The 17665-nt window shown below is 42.2% G+C and overlaps 1 protein-coding gene across 1 annotated transcript in view; it reads left to right on the forward strand.

Annotated features, from left to right (window-relative positions):
- The window catches only part of ppp1r14d (protein phosphatase 1 regulatory inhibitor subunit 14D), a 49824-nt gene that overhangs the window by 13239 nt on the left and 18920 nt on the right, over positions 1-17665 (forward strand). Inside the window, exon 2 of the mRNA XM_060933988.1 lies at positions 15490-15570. Coding sequence (XP_060789971.1) covers positions 15490-15570 — 81 coding nt within the window. The remainder of the gene's footprint in view (positions 1-15489; positions 15571-17665) is intronic.

Raw genomic sequence — 17665 nt, forward strand, 5'->3', positions numbered from 1 at the left:
ATATTGCACCAAAAACCAGACATTTGCAGCTAGAATAGTCATTTACCACATTAGCAATGTATAGAGTGTATTTCTAATTAGTTTAAAGTGATCTTCATTGAAAAAAACAGTGCTTTTCTTTCAAAAATAAGGGAATTTCAAAGTGACCCCAAACTTTTGAACGGTAGCGTATATCAGAACACATTTTCGATGACCACACACTGTACACCCCACCACACATTTATATTACATACAGGATGTTCGGGTCCACTGGACCCGGGGTTAATAAAAGTGTGTACCTTCACTCTGTCCTCCTCCTGTCTGGGCCTGCTGTTAGTGTGTGTGTGTGTGAGTTTTGTGTTTCTGCCCCTGCCATTCAAGCACCGACACCTGTCTGCTTTCATATTCCTACACATTGTACCCTCTGTCTTGCGGGAACCAAGACAGAAGTTCCCATAAATTGGGGGCAGGACACAATAACTATAGCTTTTCCAATGTGGCTCCTTATCACAACTGATCAAGATGGCCAAAAGATTCTCTGCTCAGATGGACTTGCAAATGATTCTGGAAGAGAGAGAAGCTTTTGATGATGATGTAGAGGAAGACGTTTCAGAACGTGAGGATCACATTTCTGAAAATTCAGAGTCTGACGTGACTCTGAAGAAGAGGATGAGATGGAGCATCAGTTAGTCCCAAACCAAAGACGAGCATGGGGATGATGTGTTGTATAGACTGACAATGGTTACTGTATGTGTTCAGCTTGTGTTGTGTAAACTGAACTGAATGGGTTAAATTTCTAATGAAATTCAAATAAATAAAAATCAGTTATTATGGAAAACCTTGCTTCGTTTGTAAATTTGAAGATAAACATCTTTTTTTCCACTCATATCTTGACTGTAATGGATTTTTTTGTAAAATTACATTTTATTAAAAGACAAACAAAAAACAAGTCGCACTTTTTAAAAAAAATAAATGTAATCTAACAAAGGTAAAGGGCAAATATTAACCATATATGCTGTTTATGTTGCTTGTAATTGGGGTGAAGGAAACATCTGTTAAGAATTTAATGTAAAATTGTTTGATTGTGTTGAATTTAAAGCACCAAAATGCAGCGGGTCCGCCAGACCCACGAACACTGGCTGAGTAACAAAAATATGAACACCACACAAAAAAAATGTGATGAACTGTTGAACAGATCAATAGGAAATGTTCAGTATTAAAAACAGGATTATTGTCTGTGTTTAGCTGTGCACTAAAAGTTTCATCACAAAAACGTATATCAGAGATTTTGACGTAGGATGTAACCTTTATCGTTTCTGTGTGATGGCATGCCATGTTTTTAGTGGCAACTTTGTGTGAGTCTATGACAAGAAGTGCTGGAAGGCTTAGTAGCAGGCATTACAAGACATTACGTTGGACAAGACCAAGTTGTGTGTGTTTGGATCAAGCAAGATACTCAGTCAGACGCCTGTCCCATCCATTACGTTCCTGGGGAAGGAGCTACCTGTCGTTCACTCAGTTACAGACCTTGGAGTTATAGTCAATAAGAACTTATCATTCAATGAACACATCAGGACTCTAGCTGCAGATCTAATAAGCAAACTAGTAATGATAAGTCGGATCCGTCACCTTTTTGACCAACAGACACTCTTTACAATCATTAATTTTTACTAAGCTTTTTTACTGTTCTTCTGTCTGATCAGGTACCAGCAATTCAAATATTCATAAGTTACAGCGAGTGCAGAATTTTGCTGCCTGAATTCTATCTTGGCAGCGCAAATATGATCACATAACACCTACTCTCAAGGAACTGAAACTTTTACCTGTGTCTGATTTATTAACCATAAGAGACGCTGTACTTATGTACAAATGCATGAATAATCTTGCCCCTAAGTATCTTACTAGCTTGTTCAGGAAATGCTCCAGTATACAGTACATCAACAAAATACTAGGAATAGTAACAATCTGAATATCCCCAAGTGTTGTACTGCCAAGGCACAAAACTCATTTCTTTATAGAGGGGTTTCTGTCTGGAAGTCACTCCCAGAGGCAATTTCCAAGTCTCTATCAGTATCCATTTTTAAACGTAACTTAAAGTTGTGTTATTTCGAGAGGTGGCTGCACACCGAGTTCTGATAAGTTTGATGCTAACATTGGAAATAGTACTTCTATTAGGTTTTGATAATAACTCCTTTCTATATTCAGTGGTGCTTGAAAGTTTGTGAACCCTTTAGAATTTTTTATATTTCTGCATAAATATGACCTGAAACATCATCAGATTTTCACACAGGCCCTAAAAGTAGATAAAGGGAACCCAGTTAAACAAATGAGACAAAAATATTATTCTTGGTCATTTATTTATTGAGAAAAATGATCCAATATTACATATCTGTGAGTGGCAAAAGTATGTGAACCTCTAGGATTAGCAGTTAATTTGAAGGTGAAATTAGAGTCAGGTGTTTTCAATCAATGGGATGACAATCAGGTGTAAGTGGGCACCCTGTTTTATTTAAAGAACAGGGATCTATCAAAGTCTGATCTTCACAACACATGTTTGTGGAAGTTTATCATAGCACGAACAAAGGAGATTTCTGAGGACCTCAGAAAAAGCATTGTTGATGCTCATCAGGCTGGAAAAGGTTACAAAACCATCTCTAAAGAGTTTGGACTCCACCAATCCACAGTCAGACAGATTGTGTACAAATGGAGGAAATTCAAGACCATTGTTACCCTCCCCAGGAGTGATCGACCAACAAAGATCACTCCAAGAGCAAGGCGTGTAATAGTTGGTGAGGTCACAAAGGACCCCAGGGTAACTTCTAAGCAACCGAAGGCCTCTCTTACATTGGCTAATAATAGTGTTCATGAGTCCACCATCAGGAGAACACTGAACAACAATGGTGTGCATGGCAGGGTTGCAAGGAGAAAGCCACTGCTCTCCAAAAAGAACATTGCTGCTCGTCTGCAGTTTGCTAAAGATCACGTGGACAAGCCAGAAGGCTATTGGAAAAATGCTTTGTGGACGGATGAGACCAAAATAGAACTTTTTGGTTTAAATGAGAAGTGTTATGTTTGGAGAAAGGAAAACATTGCATTTCAGCATAAGAACCTTATCCCATCTGTGAAACATGGTGGTGGTAGTATCATGGTTTGGGCCTGTTTTGCTGCATCTGGGCCAGGACGGCTTGCCATCATTGATGGAGCAATGAATTCTGAATTATACCAGCAAATTCTAAAGGAAAATGTCAGGACATCTGTCCATGAACTGAATCTCAAGAGAAGGTGGGTCATGCAGCAAGACAACGACCCTAAGCACACAAGTCATTCTACCAAAGAATGGTTAAAGAAGAATAAAGTTAATGTTTTGGAATGGCCAAGTCAAAGTCCTGACCTTAATCCAATCGAAATGTTGTGGAAGGACCTGAAGCGAGCAGTTCATGTGAGGAAACCCACCAACGTCCCAGAGTTGAAGCTGTTCTTTATGGAGGAATGGGCTAAAATTCCTCCAAGCCAGTGTGCAAGACTGATCAACAGTTACCGGAAATGTTTAGTTGTAGTTATTGCTGCACAAGGGGGTCACACCAGATACTGAAAGCAGAGGTTCACATACTTTTGCCACTCACAGATATGTAATATTGGATCATGTTCCTCAATAAATAAATGGCCAAGTATAATATTTTTGTCTCATTTGTTTAACTGGGTTCCCTTTATCTACTTTTAGGACTTGTGTGAAAATCTGATGATGTTTTAGGTCATATTTATGCAGAAATATAGAAAATTCTAAAGGGTTCACAAACTTTCAAGCACCACTGTACTTCTGTAGAATACTTTCATTTATTATTTGTAATTAGAATTATTATATTTTTATAAGCACTTGCAAATTAGGTATGAAGACCCCATTTTGTGAACCTAATAAAGATTATTGTACTGTACTGTATTAGTACTTTCGCAAACCATGCTTGTCTGCTTTCAAACACTGACTTTCAAAGAAGAGAAACATTAGGATTTGACACTTGTCCAAACTATGTCCAAAATGTTCTTGCAAGGCTTGTCTTGAAAATAAATTATTCAGCCACTGGAGCTTTTTTGGCCCTAGTGTAGATAGATGATGTTAGATGGACAGAATACTTCAAATCTTCAAATGCCCTCAGAGCCTTACAAAGTCCATATCTAAATGCCAATTCAGCAGGACCCACTACAGTCAAGTATTATATTACTTAAGAGCTCCCTTAAATAATATGTCTGAAAGAATTCCTTCAAGCATCAATATTCTGAAAACAGTGCAATGCGACATCTTTCTAACTCTTTCACACAAGATGAGAAAAAGCACTAAAAGACGGAAGCTAGCATAATTAACATAGCAATTATTATGCTAATCTTCTTGTCTCTCATAGGTGTGGTCATGGATTTGCTTTTCCTTTTTAGCACTGTACTAAAGGCAGTCTTTAGGACACCGTCAATGCCCCATTGCAAATTTTTGGTCATGATCTTGTGATATATTTAAAAGTGAAAATTTAACAAAGATAATCAGTTAACATTACAGGCATTCTTATCCAGAGTGACATACAACATACCCAGAGCAGCCTGGAGATTAGGTGCTGTTAGAACCTGTGTCTGTCTCAGTTCAGATGCGTTGACGTAAGAGCGCTCTGGAGCAGGGAGAAAACAAACCACACGAATGAAATCAATCTGGTTTATTCAGGCACTGCTCAACGATACACAGAAAGAGCAGGGTTTATATACATCAGAAGCTTGCGTGACAAGATAAGTAAGGGGCTCGGGGGCACAAGGTCAACTCGCCAGATAAGGAGTCGTTTTTATTATACATGAAAGAGACCATACACCCCCTAGAACAGGAGGAACCAGGAATGTGGTTTCAGCGAAACTAGAAGGTACAGAGAAAATAAAAGAGTATGTTCTCGCGATTATGCACGTTTACCAGGGTGTGAAAGGGTCATAAAGCTCAGGACAGCTATGCACGAGAACACACACAATCTTACAATCCCCTCTTTTATACTTTGTTTACAGAGTATAACTACAGTTTAGACTCTAACGTATTGACAGACATAACAAGACTGATTAGTATGTTGTTTAGCAGTCCAATTGGCAAATCGCCAAAAAACGTTGTCCTCGTGGCTGGCTTGAGCGGGATTCCCTGCTCCAAGCGCTAAGACCAATACCAGAAGGAAAGTCATACTGGTCACTGACTTTGTTCTTTCTGTGTCCACAGGATGTAGATAGTTGAAGGTAGCCCAGGCTCACGTGTCTTTCAGATTCTTTAGCCCAGAAGTCTGCAGGACTCACCGACCATCCCCTCTTTGTAGATCAGCCGAAACCGGATTACTCCGGATGCTGGAAAGGGGATCCCTGAAAAGGCCGTCAGCTATTGTCACAGCAACTTTCTGAAACACAAAAACCTGTTAAGCATCAACAATATAGATTTCTATTACATTGGAGCCTTCTTTATTCGACTGGCATGAATCCACTGTGGAAAAAGGTCAGTTAGTACAGCCGTTCGAGTTACAGCGAGCACATCCGTGGGTTCACTGTAGGGCGGTTCCTCTAGAGGAGTGCCTAATTTAGCGAATTTCTTTACCAACACTTTATCCCCTACCTCAAAGGGGTGAGTGGGTGCCTCAGGAATGGGAGGCTTTTTGGAATTTAGTCTCGTCCAGTATTCATCAAGTACCCGCATGAGACCCACGGCGTACTCACTGAGATGTACATCAAGATCACTCGTTCCTATAGCCTGCATACCTCTGCGCCAGGGTGTAGGAAAAGGCCGGCCCATCACGAGCTCGTACGGAGACAGGTTGTCGAGGGCCACTTGAGCGGTCATTCGCATGTCAGCGAGGACTAAGGGTAAAATTTGTACCCAGTTTTTAGTGCCGGTTTCTTGCATTGCCTTGCGCAGCTTACCCTTGATTGTTCTATTTGCGCGCTCCACAATGCCGGAGGATTGTGGATGGTACGGGATGTGGAATCGCCAAAGGATTTTTAGGTCCTTACATAGTTCTTGTGTCACCTTAGAGGTGAACGGCGTCCCTTTGTCAGAGTCTATCCCTACCGGGAGGCCATAACGCGGAATGATTTCTTGCGTCAATTTGTTTACCGCCGTGCGAGCGTCTTCTTTCCCGCAAGGGAAAGCCTCCACCCATCGTGAAAATTTGTCGACCATGACCAAAAGATACTTAAAGGGGCCCTGTTTTGGCATGTGAGTAAAGTCAATCTGCCATTCCTGGAACGGCGTGTCAGGTATGGGAAGGTGCTGATGTACCGCGCCTGGTTTAGATGGATTATTCTGGGCGCACGTTAAACATCTGTCTAGAATGTGATGTACATCGGTGTGTATTTTGTCGATGCAAAATATTTTGGATAAATCCTCCACTACCCCCCTTCGTCCGCGGTGAGTGGGACCATGAAACTCGCGGACGAGGAAATGGAGTGCAATGTCTAGGCAAACAAAGGCGGCCCTGAGCATCGATCCGAACGCCGTCAGACGGCTGCGCGCCGCATGAGTCCCAGAAATGGTTGTCTGAGGCCGAAGCGGAGGCCTGGAGGGAGATCAAGTCAATGTCCGGAAGAACGGCACTAATCATACGGCTGGATGAGACCAGGGAGAGAGTAAGCGAAGGCGGAAAAACACCGGAGGCAGCCGCGGCTTTGGCAATGCGATCGGCGAGAGAGTTTCCCCTGATCTCAAAAGAGTCCCCAATACAATGAGCACGAGTCTTAACAATGGCTAAAGAGCGCGGGAGAAGACACGCTGTAATAAGATCAGTAACAAGCGAAGAATGAGAAATGGGCTTACCGTCTGCAGTGGTGAACCCACGCGAAGCCCAAATCCGACCAAAGTCGTGAGCAACGCCGAAAGCGTAACGTGAATCAGTGTAGATAGTGACGTCTGTGTCCTGGGCAATAACACATGCACGGGTTAGAGCGTATAGTTCGGCAGCCTGAGCCGAGGAGAAAGGGAGAGAAAAAGCTTCAACAGTTTCATCAGGAAGGCGGCACACAGAATAACCACACACGAAAACGCCGTCAGAGGGGCGTGAGCACGAGCCGTCCACAAACAGCGAATCACCTGAAAGTAACGGGGTGGAGCGTAAGTCGGGGCGGATACTTGTCTCGAAAAGAATGCTAGAAATGCAGTCGTGTGTTTCAGAAGGAAGAAAATCATCCTGTGAATTGAGGAGGCGCTGAAGCGCGTGCGCGAGAGAATCAAAAGAGGAGGAGGGCTTAACAGTAAGGTTTTCGGTGGCCAAAAGAATAGACTCGTATCCAGAGCGACGCTGCGCAGATAAATGCTGGGTACTGAGGTTCTTTAAAACGTGCACTACATCATGTGAGGTGTGGAGAACGAGCGGGTGAGACAAAACCAGCCGTTCAGCGTCCGTGACCATGACAGCACATGCAGCCACCGCCCTGAGGCAAGCAGGGAGGCCCTGTGCCACAGAATCAAGAGTTTTAGAGAGGAACGCACAAGGCCGCATACCCCCCCCGTGCTCCTGCGCCAAAACCCCAGACGCAGTTCCCTGCTGGTTGCACACATATAAATGAAACGGCAAACGGTAATTCGGAAGTCCGAGAGCAGGGGCCGAGCATAAAGCCTGTTTCAAGGCCCTGAAGGCCGTCAGCATCTCATCAGACCACACCAGGGGCTGAGTCAAAGGGTCCGAGTGCAGAATTGCAGAGCGCAGACACTTGTCATAGGTGGAACAGTCAGGAATCCACTGGCGGCAGTAATTGATAAGTCCCAGAAAAGCCATGAGGGCGTGTTTGGTGGCAGGCACCTGAGTGTCTAGGATGACCTGCACACGCTCGGGGCTGAGCCTGCGGGAGCCCTGGGAGAGATCGTGACCCAGATATCGAACAGTGGGGAGGCAGAACTGAAGCTTAGTTCGTGAGACCTTGAAACCTTCTTGCGCCAGAAGAGAGAGGAGAGCGAGTGTGGCTTTAGCGCAAAGGTCCTCGTCCTCCGCCGTTACCAGAAGATCATCCGCGTATTGGAGCACGGAGGAGCCCGAGGGGAGGCACAAACCGGCCAAGGCGTCCCTCACTACGGCTGTAAAAACCGCGGGGGAATCGACATATCCTTGGGGTAACCTGGTCCATGTGTACTGCTTTCCCCTGTGCGTAAAAGCGAACAGGGGCTGCGTGTCGTGGCCCACAGGGACGCTGAAAAAGGCAGAACAGAGGTCAATCACAGAGAAAAACGCATGTTCACACGGAATCGAGGCCATAAGAGAGGGAACGTCTGGAACTAATGGGGCGACTGGGATAATTAACTCATTAATCTTACGCAAATCCTGGGTGAAACGCCACGTGCCGTTGGGCTTCTGCACCGGATTCACTGGGGTGTTATAAGGGCTGACACAGGGAACAACCACACCTTGCTCTAGGAGAGAACACAGAACATCATCAATGCCAGACAGTTTAGCTGGGGAAAGGGGGTACTGTTTTACATATACTGGCGAAGAGTGTTTAATGACCGCCTCGTAAGGGGTACAGTTAACAAAGCCCACCTCGTCCTTATGTTCCGCCCAAAGAGAAGCTGGGAGATCAGAAAGAGAGGGTGTGAGGCAGGTAACGGCACAAGCAGCATTGAGAAGGTTATGGGGGAGAGAAAGAGAGGTGAGGGCAAGAGCAGCCGACGAGGTTTCGTCTGGTATGTCAACAACCATGTGTGAGCCACTAAAAGAAATAGAGAGCCCTAGGAGGCTCATGAGGTCCCGTCCAAGCAGGTTAAAAGGGCAATCAGGCATGCAAACAAAGGAGTGAGAAAACTTCAGTAAAGGATCAAGGGCACAAGTAACAGAAAGGGGGGGCGTGCAACTGGAATGGAAAGGAACCCCTTCTATTCCCACAGAGCTTACAGACCGTGTAGATAAAGGACCCGCATATTCCCTCCCCACTGAGGACATGGTAGCCCCGGTGTCGAGTAAAAAAGGATATTCAGTCCCTGCCAGGCATAAAACAATAGTGGGAAGATCTTCGTTAAGAGGGGAGCTGAATAAAAGATTTAACATAGCAACGGTCGGGGTTTCATCGCTCTGAGGGCAGCCCTATGGGCGGGCAGGATCTCTCTGCCCTGTGGGGCTTGAACCGGCGCGCATGACGGGTTTCTCGCGTTCCTGCTCATCTCGCTGTTTCGCATGACATTCTCTTATCCAGTGCCCCTCTTTTCCACAATAGTGGCACTTTCCATTTCTCCTCCCTCCCCCGCCGCGCGGTCCCGTTCGGCGACCCCTCTCCTGTCGTCCCTCCGCTCGTCCGCCCGGCACGACGGATAAACATGCTTTATTCGTTTTACAGTCTAAAAGACCATCGCTCTCCAGCGTGCGCACCCGCTCCCCGGCCTGACGGAGGACCAGATTATTCCGGTCACTCCAGTGATGTTTTAAAACGCTCTGTATTTCGGGGCGACAATTAGACAGAAAGGTGGACAAGAACATTGGGTTCGGGTTTGCCAAATCAAGTTCAAGACCTCCCAAATGTTGCCAAACTTCCCCAAAGCGCTTCCAGAAAGCCGACGTCAGCTCAGAACGCTCCTGTTTGCAATTAGTGACCTGTGACAGGTCTCTATTTGCTTGTTTTAAGGCGAGCAGGTATCGCGTCAATTGCTCACGAAGCTGCTGCAGTGCGTTCGGCGTGTCCTTCCAAAAGAAGGTAGTCACGGTGCGCCGACGCGGGCGACCGTCATCCCCTTCATACTCTTCCTTAATATTTTCAGCTTGATCATTGACGGGGGCGAGAACCTGAACGTTTTCTAACAGGGCTGTCTCATCATATGCGCCTCCTAATTTATTTTGCAGAATAAACCGGTAATCAGCTCCCGTAAGCTGACAATTACGAGAAACATTAATTAACTGATCAACAAAAAGCAAGGGCTTATCGGGTGACGGAAGAAGCGAGATGATGTCCTTAAGAGCCGACGGGGACGGAGGAGTTATATCAATACCACTGCGCTTTGCAACCCATACACAAGCAGCGTTTTGTGGCGGATAAGGACGCGAGCCGGCGTCTGGACCCACACCATCGGGATTATCCCAATCGTCATCATCAGTGTCATCATCGGTATCGTCACTACTTTCTTCGTCTTTGCCGTTCTTGGCTGATGCAGGCGCACCCTTTATCCCTCCGGGACGCTGCCCTCTGTCAACCGTGGGGGGGGGGGGCACGCAGACACAGCAGCCAGGGACGGATAAATTTTAGGAATCGTTTTTGCAGCTGACGGCGATTTACCAGTAATTTTTCCAGCCTTACTATAAGGTGGAGGTTTACTATCTAACGAGGCTGGAGGAGCAGAATGAGATTTGGATTTTCCTAGCGCCGCCTCCTCCGTTTCCTTGGTGACGGGTGCAGCCCGAGGCTTCGGGATGGATTTCAGGACTGAACGGGGAGTATAAGCCTGTTTAAAATTATCCCAAATCTTCTTCATATCATACCATTTGGCATATCCTTCCCGCATATACGGGCGATCCCATCCGGGGTCCCCTAATCCCTCATAAATCATGCGATGGGCCGATGCAAGATAACCAGGATCGAAAGTACCTCGGCGAGGATATGAAGGAATTTGAGGGTTGGCCTCGGTCCAACCTGCCAAATTATCGAGCCAAGGAGAAACATAATAAGCGAAACCGCACCTAGTCATCCATTCGGCCGGGGTTTCCCCTGGCGCAGGCTTAGGGAACGAGCTTCCCATCGTACAATGACAACAAACGGATCTGAAGAGGAACAGACAACAAATATAGTACAAATTTGTATAGCGCGCTCTTCCTGGACTCGAACCAGGGAAAACTGTCCTCCGTAGGACACTACGAAACTACTGCCAACCAGGTAGTCAATCAAACATGTCTTACCTGATTGAGAGTATCACGTCGGGGTCACCAAATTGTTAGAACCTGTGTCTGTCTCAGTTCAGATGCGTTGACGTAAGAGCGCTCTGGAGCAGGGAGAAAACAAACCACACGAATGAAATCAATCTGGTTTATTCAGGCACTGCTCAACGATACACAGAAAGAGCAGGGTTTATATACATCAGAAGCTTGCGTGACAAGATAAGTAAGGGGCTCGGGGGCACAAGGTCAACTCGCCAGATAAGGAGTCGTTTTTATTATACATGAAAGAGCAGACCATACACCCCCTAGAACAGGAGGAACCAGGAATGTGGTTTCAGCGAAACTAGAAGGTACAGAGAAAATAAAAGAGTATGTTCTCGCGATTATGCACGTTTACCAGGGTGTGAAAGGGTCATAAAGCTCAGGACAGCTATGCACGAGAACACACACAATCTTACAGGTGCCTTGCTCAAGGGCACTTCTGCCATTCCTGCTAGTCCAGGGAATTAAACCGGCAACCTTTTAGTCCCAAAGCTGCTGCTCTAACCATTAGGCCACAGCTCCTCCATTGTTTTGCTGTTAGCGTTGTGAGAGTCTATATCCCATTCGAGCATCACCCAGCTGGAATCTTATACTACTATAGCCATGATATCTCATTATCTCTAGCCGCTTTATCCTGTTCTACAGGGTCGCAGGCAAGCTGGAGCCTATCCCAGCTGACTACGGGCGAAAGGCGGGGTACACCCTGGACAAGTCGCCAGGTCATCACAGGGCTGACACATACAGACAACCATTCACACTCACACCTACAGTCAATTTAGAGTCACCAGTTAACCTAACCTGCATGTCTTTGGACTGTGGGGGAAACCGGAGCAAACCCATGCGGACAACATGCAAACTCCGCACAGAAAGGCCCTCGTCGGCCGCGGGGCTCGAACCCAGACCTTCTTGCTGTGAGGCGACAGTGCTAACCACTACACCACCGTGCCGCCCCAGCCATGATATCTACACATATAATGTGTAGAAGAGCTCCTACAGTGACCCTAAAGCCCAGATCCATCAGTGACTGCTCCCCTGTGAGAAAATGAACTGTCCAGCATGGATCATTTATCAGCTAGGACAAACTGAGCATTACAGGACTCAGTGAAGCTTCTCAGTCTCTCTTCACTGAAGCAAAGAAGCTGCAGTGTCAGATTATGTCGGAGAGCTCATTACTAACACTGGGTGCAACTTCTGTTCTTCTTAACTTCATAAGGTAAGCTTCAAATAAAAGTTAGAAATTGGCCATTATTGTAAACAGTATCCTTTAAATGCTATTTTCAAATCCATTTTCTAAGAACTGTAAACATGAGGCAAAAAAAAAAAAAAAATCAACTTTAAAGACAGAACAACTTCTTCTGCATGTGGTGCCTAATCATTATCTTGATGTCATCCCAGATTAAAAACTTGGTCATTTGTTTGGTAACAAATAAAAATGAGAGTGTGGCATTGTATAATTTTAGTATCTCTGTGTCCATCAGTGCTGGTGGTAAAGTGGTCAGAGTGAAAATTGTGATAAATACATTATCAAGAGGTAATTAAAGGCATGTCACTGCAATATCCAATCAGATCAGCTCCTCATATTGTGAAATGAGTGTGGGCAGTACAATATAACCACAAAGGTTAGGTCAGGTTGCCTTTAAAGAATTCAGATCAAATTTTAGTAGAAATAACCAACTTACTGATGGAACTGAGAGCAAAAATATATTGTTTCCTTGATCACAATATTTTATATAAATGTTTTAAAGGCATTGTCACAAACATGGAGACTCAGATTCACATAGAAGAACACTCCAAAATCCAGAAAAATTTAAACCAGACAAGGGTTTAATTATACCAGTCATAGTGTTTTTCTTCCTTCAAAACCAATCACAGGATCTCTATTTCAAGACCAATCACAGTGTCTCTTTTCCTTCAAGGCCAATCACAGTGTCTTTCTTCTTTCAAGACCAATCACAATGTCTCTTTTCCCTCAGGATCAATCATAATGTCTCTTTTCCTTCAAGACCAATCACAATCTCTCTTTTCCTTCAAGACCAATCACAGTGTCTCTTTTCCGTCAAGACCAATCAAAGCGTCTCTTCTCTTTCAAGACCAATCACAATGTCTCTTTTCCTTCAAGACCAATCACAGTGTCTCTTTTCCTTCAAGACCAATCACAATGTCTCTCTTCCTTCAAAAAAAATCAGTCTTTCCTTTTTCAAGACCAATCACAAGGTCTCTTGTCCTTCAAGACAAATCATAGTGTCTCTCTTCTTTCAAGACCAATCACAATGTCTCTCCTTTTTCAAGACTAATCAAAATGTCTTTTTCTTCAAGACTAATCACAGTATCTCCCTGTTTTCAAGACCAATCACAGTGTCTCTCTTCTTTCAAGACCAGTCTTAATGTCTTTTCCTGTTCAAGACCAATCACAGTATGTCTCTTTCTTCAAGATCAATCACAGCATCTCACTTTAAGACCAATGCGTCAGTGTCTCACTTCATTCAAGACCAATCACAGTGTCCTTTTTCAAGACTAATCACAGAGTAACTTTCTCTAAGAAAGTTGCAACTCATTAGGTCATTGAAGCGAGCAGTTCATGTGAGGAAACCCACCAACATCCCAGAGTTGAAGCTGTTCTGTATGGAGGAACGGGCTAAAATTCCTCCAAACCGGTGTGCAGGACTGATCAACAGTTACGGGAAATGTTTAGTTGCAGTTATTGCTGCACAAGGGGGTCATACCAGATACTGAAAGCAAAGGTTCACATACTTTTGCCACTCACAGATATGTAATATTGGATCATTTTCCTCAATAAATAAATGACCAAGTATAATATTTTTTGTCTCATTTGTTTAACTGGGTTCTCTTTATCTATTTTGAGGACTTGTGTGAAAATCTGATTATGTTTAAGGTCATATTTATGCAGAAATACAGAAAATTCAAAAGGGTTCACAAACTTTCAAGCACTACTGTATAATATGTATAGCCTATAGACTGTATACAATAATAATGATATAATAGCTTTTATCATATCCACATTCACTGGATATGAACAGCCACGCGCTCTGATTGGCTACTCTACTACTAGGCTATCAGCTCATATACCGTGAGTAGAGAAAAACAAAATGGCAGAGCGTTTTGCTGAACCAACTGAGGACGAAATAAAAACTCTACTTGAAAACAAAACCCCCAAAAATACAAAAAAAGCGACTAAACATGGAATGAAAGTATTTGATGGTAAGAATGTCATTAAAAAATTTTTTTTTCAAGAATGATTATTATCACAATTTTCACAAATTGCTATTGTCATTTCGCTGGTTTGTTTACATTCTTCATCTTTAACCATTAAAATTTGTTGAATATTTTTAGACTGGTTCAAAAGCTCAAAGAAGTTTGAAAATTACACAACTGATCTCTCCAAGGAAGAATTAAATAAATGTTTAAAGGTATACTATACCTTGGCACGACAGCAAGACAGAATGTTCTACAAAAAAACAACATTAAAGTCAATTCATACAGCCATCAGTAAGTTTTTAAGAAGTCTGCCTAAGCGGAAATTATTTTGTCAGATGTTTTGTATAAAGTTTTTATTTATCGAATTTGCAAAAAATAAAAATGCTCTGTTTCTCAAAATCCAGTGAATGTGGATATAATAAAACAATTATTCCACTCAATCTCGCCGTACATGGCTTATAGCCAACTCCACGCCTCGTCGGCTATCAGCTCATGCACGACTCGATTTCATGGAATAATTGTTAAATATCGCACATCTTTACATGTAAGCTAGGCGAAGAAAAAAATGGTCAGATCTCAAACTCGTCACCAAAACTTACAGTTGTTGAGTTTCTTAATTTCCTCATTTTAATGATGTTTCAGATAAATCAGGTCCAGGTCTAATAACAATTCTCCACTCAGCCAGATGTACTGCGCTGTACCGCATGTCCCTGCTGACTCAAAACTTGCGTACACGAGATGAAACTTGACGTGCACTGCAAAAAATTGAAAACTGAATGAGGAGAAAATTAGTGAAAATTATTAGTGAAATTATCTCGCTGTATGGACAGATATTTTTACTTGATAAGACATCTTAGAATAAGTTGGTTGCAATCTAGAACTAGGTTTAATAATCTCAGAATTGGTGTCTTGTGTTCTTCTAATAGGAAATGCTAGATCGTTTCAACTATTTTCAAGATATTTTCACTTGCTAAGATATCATGTTTTTGCAGTGTGAGATTTGATCGTAGCCTCCATTCACTTCCACATCTACAAATGCCGAGCTTTGCATGGAAATGGCTGTCTGCTCAGTTTTCTATCATACTTTTGTTTCATAAATGAGGGTCCTTGTGTCTTCTATATTAAAAATATCTCTCAAGACTATTCAAAATGTCCTTTTAAAACCAATGGCATCCCTCTACCTTCAAGACAAATCACATTGTTTCTGTATCATCTGAATTAAAATGAATCTGTTTTTAATTAAGATTTAATCTGCATAGAATTGCATTTAAAATCAATTTCTGGTGGACTTACATTCACAATAATAGAGGGAGTTTACTGTTTATTTTCCATAGCAAATTCTGAAGTTATTGTTTAAAGAAGTTAAATATGGTTCTTGTATCAAAGCTTATCACTTCTCTGCTCTCCCCAGGAAGAAGAGATTCCTGAACTAGAGATAGACATTGATGAACTTCTGGAGCTCTCAGATGAAGAACAGAGAACCAGACTACATGTAAGTTCTACATTGTTCTATTTAACAATTATTCCAAAAAATCAAGTCGTACATGAGCTGATAGCCGACAAGGCACGTAGCTATAAGCCATGTACGACAAGATGGAGTGGAATAACTGTTTTATTCTATCCAAATTCACTGGATTTTGTAAAAAACAGAGCATTTTTATTTTTACTTTTTGCAAATGCAATAAATAAAAACTTTATACAAAATGTCCGACAAAATAATTTCCACTTAGAATGTAAACAAACCAATGAAATAACAGTAGCAATTTGTGAAAAATGCTATAATAATTCTTCAAAAAAACAACACATTTTTACCATCAAATACTGTATTTTGTTGATTTGTTTTTATTTTTTGGGGGGTTTTGTTTTCAAGTAGAGTTTTTATTTAGTCCTCGGTTGGTTCAGCAACACCATTTTGTTTTTCTCTACTCACGGTATATGAGCTGATAGCCTAGTAGTAGAGTAGCCAATGAGAGCACACAATTGCTCATAACCAGTGAATGTGGATATAATAATGTTCTCTCTCACTTCAAACTGCACCTCCATGCACAACTCTACTTACAACAATATGACATTGGACCATACTGTAGGTCATAGTTTCTGTGTTGGTTCCAGAAATATTAGACATGTTGGTGAGATTCAGGAAAACACCTGTCTTCCTAACATTTTTAAATAATTGGTATATACTCAACTTGACTGTGAGTTGGCCTAGTGGCTAGTGTGTCTGCCTCTCAACTGGAAGATCATGAGTTCTACTCATGGCTGGGTCATACCAAAGACCATCATAAAAATGGTACCTACTCCTACCTGGTAAGGCATGCAGCAATACAGATGCAAGTGGGGAAGTCAAGCTCTCACAGTTACAAGAGGACTTATAACCCAAGCTGTATAGGCAAGAGACCAAGGCAAGTTTATTTATATAGCACATTTCATACACAATGGCAGTTCAATGTGCTTTACAGAAGTAAAAACAAAAACAGTAAACAATAGAGAAATAAAATTACATAAAATAATTTTATCTTTATTCTAAAATAATTAATTAAAAGAATTAAAAGAAAATAATAAGAATTAAACAATAGTAGAAATAAAATATTAAAATTCCAAAAAGAAAAAGGAGAAAAAGAAAGAGAAAGAGAAAAAAAACCCTAGCAGAATAAAATAGAATAAAGTTAAAATAAATTTAAAACATGCAGAGAAAAAGATTATAAAAAATGTAAAATATTAATTATTTAACAGAAAGCATCTGAAAACAGCTTGGTCTTTAACCTAGATTTGAAGCTGCCAACAGCAGGAGCATTTTTAATGTCCTCTGGGAGTTGGTTCCATAGCTGCACTGCATAGTAGCTAAAAGCTGCTTCACCACACTTTGTTTTAACAACTGGTTTTAATAGTAAATTTTTCTGTTGCGATCTGGTAGATCTGATTGGGTTAGGCCGCTGCAACATATCAGAGAGGTAATTGGGCCCTGTACCATTTAGAGATTTGTACACCAGCAGCAATGCTTTAAAGTCAATTCTGTAGCTTACTGGAAGCCAGTGAAGGGACCTTAGAATTGGAGTAATGTGCTCTGTTCTTTTTGTTCGTGTGAGAACCCTCGCCGCTGCATTTTGAACCAGCTGAAGTCGTTTAATGGTCTTTTTTGGCAGGCCTGTGAAAAGGCCATTGCAGTAATCAACCCTACTAGAGATGAAGGCATGTATTAGTTTTTCCAGATCATGTTTTGACATAAGTCCTCTTAGTTTGGAAATGTTTTTTAGGTGATAAAATGCCGTTTTAGTGATTGCTTTCATGTGACTGTCAAAGTTTAGCTCGCTGTCAATGAAAACACCAAGATTTTTAACCATTTCTTTAGTTTTAATCCCTTTTGTGTCAAGAATAGTGGTAATCCTGAGTCTTTCATCTTTTTTTCCAAATAGAATTATTTCTGTTTTATCTGTGTTCAGCTGAAGAAAATTTTGTGACATCCAGCTATTGATTTGATCGATACACTGGTAGAGACATTCAAGGGGGGCATAATCATTTGGTGATAGAGCAAAATAAATTTGGGTATCATCTGCATAGCAGTGATACAAAATTGAATTTTTATTGAT

This window comes from Neoarius graeffei, chromosome 11, assembly GCF_027579695.1.
Source record: "Neoarius graeffei isolate fNeoGra1 chromosome 11, fNeoGra1.pri, whole genome shotgun sequence".
NCBI lineage: Eukaryota > Metazoa > Chordata > Actinopteri > Siluriformes > Ariidae > Neoarius > Neoarius graeffei.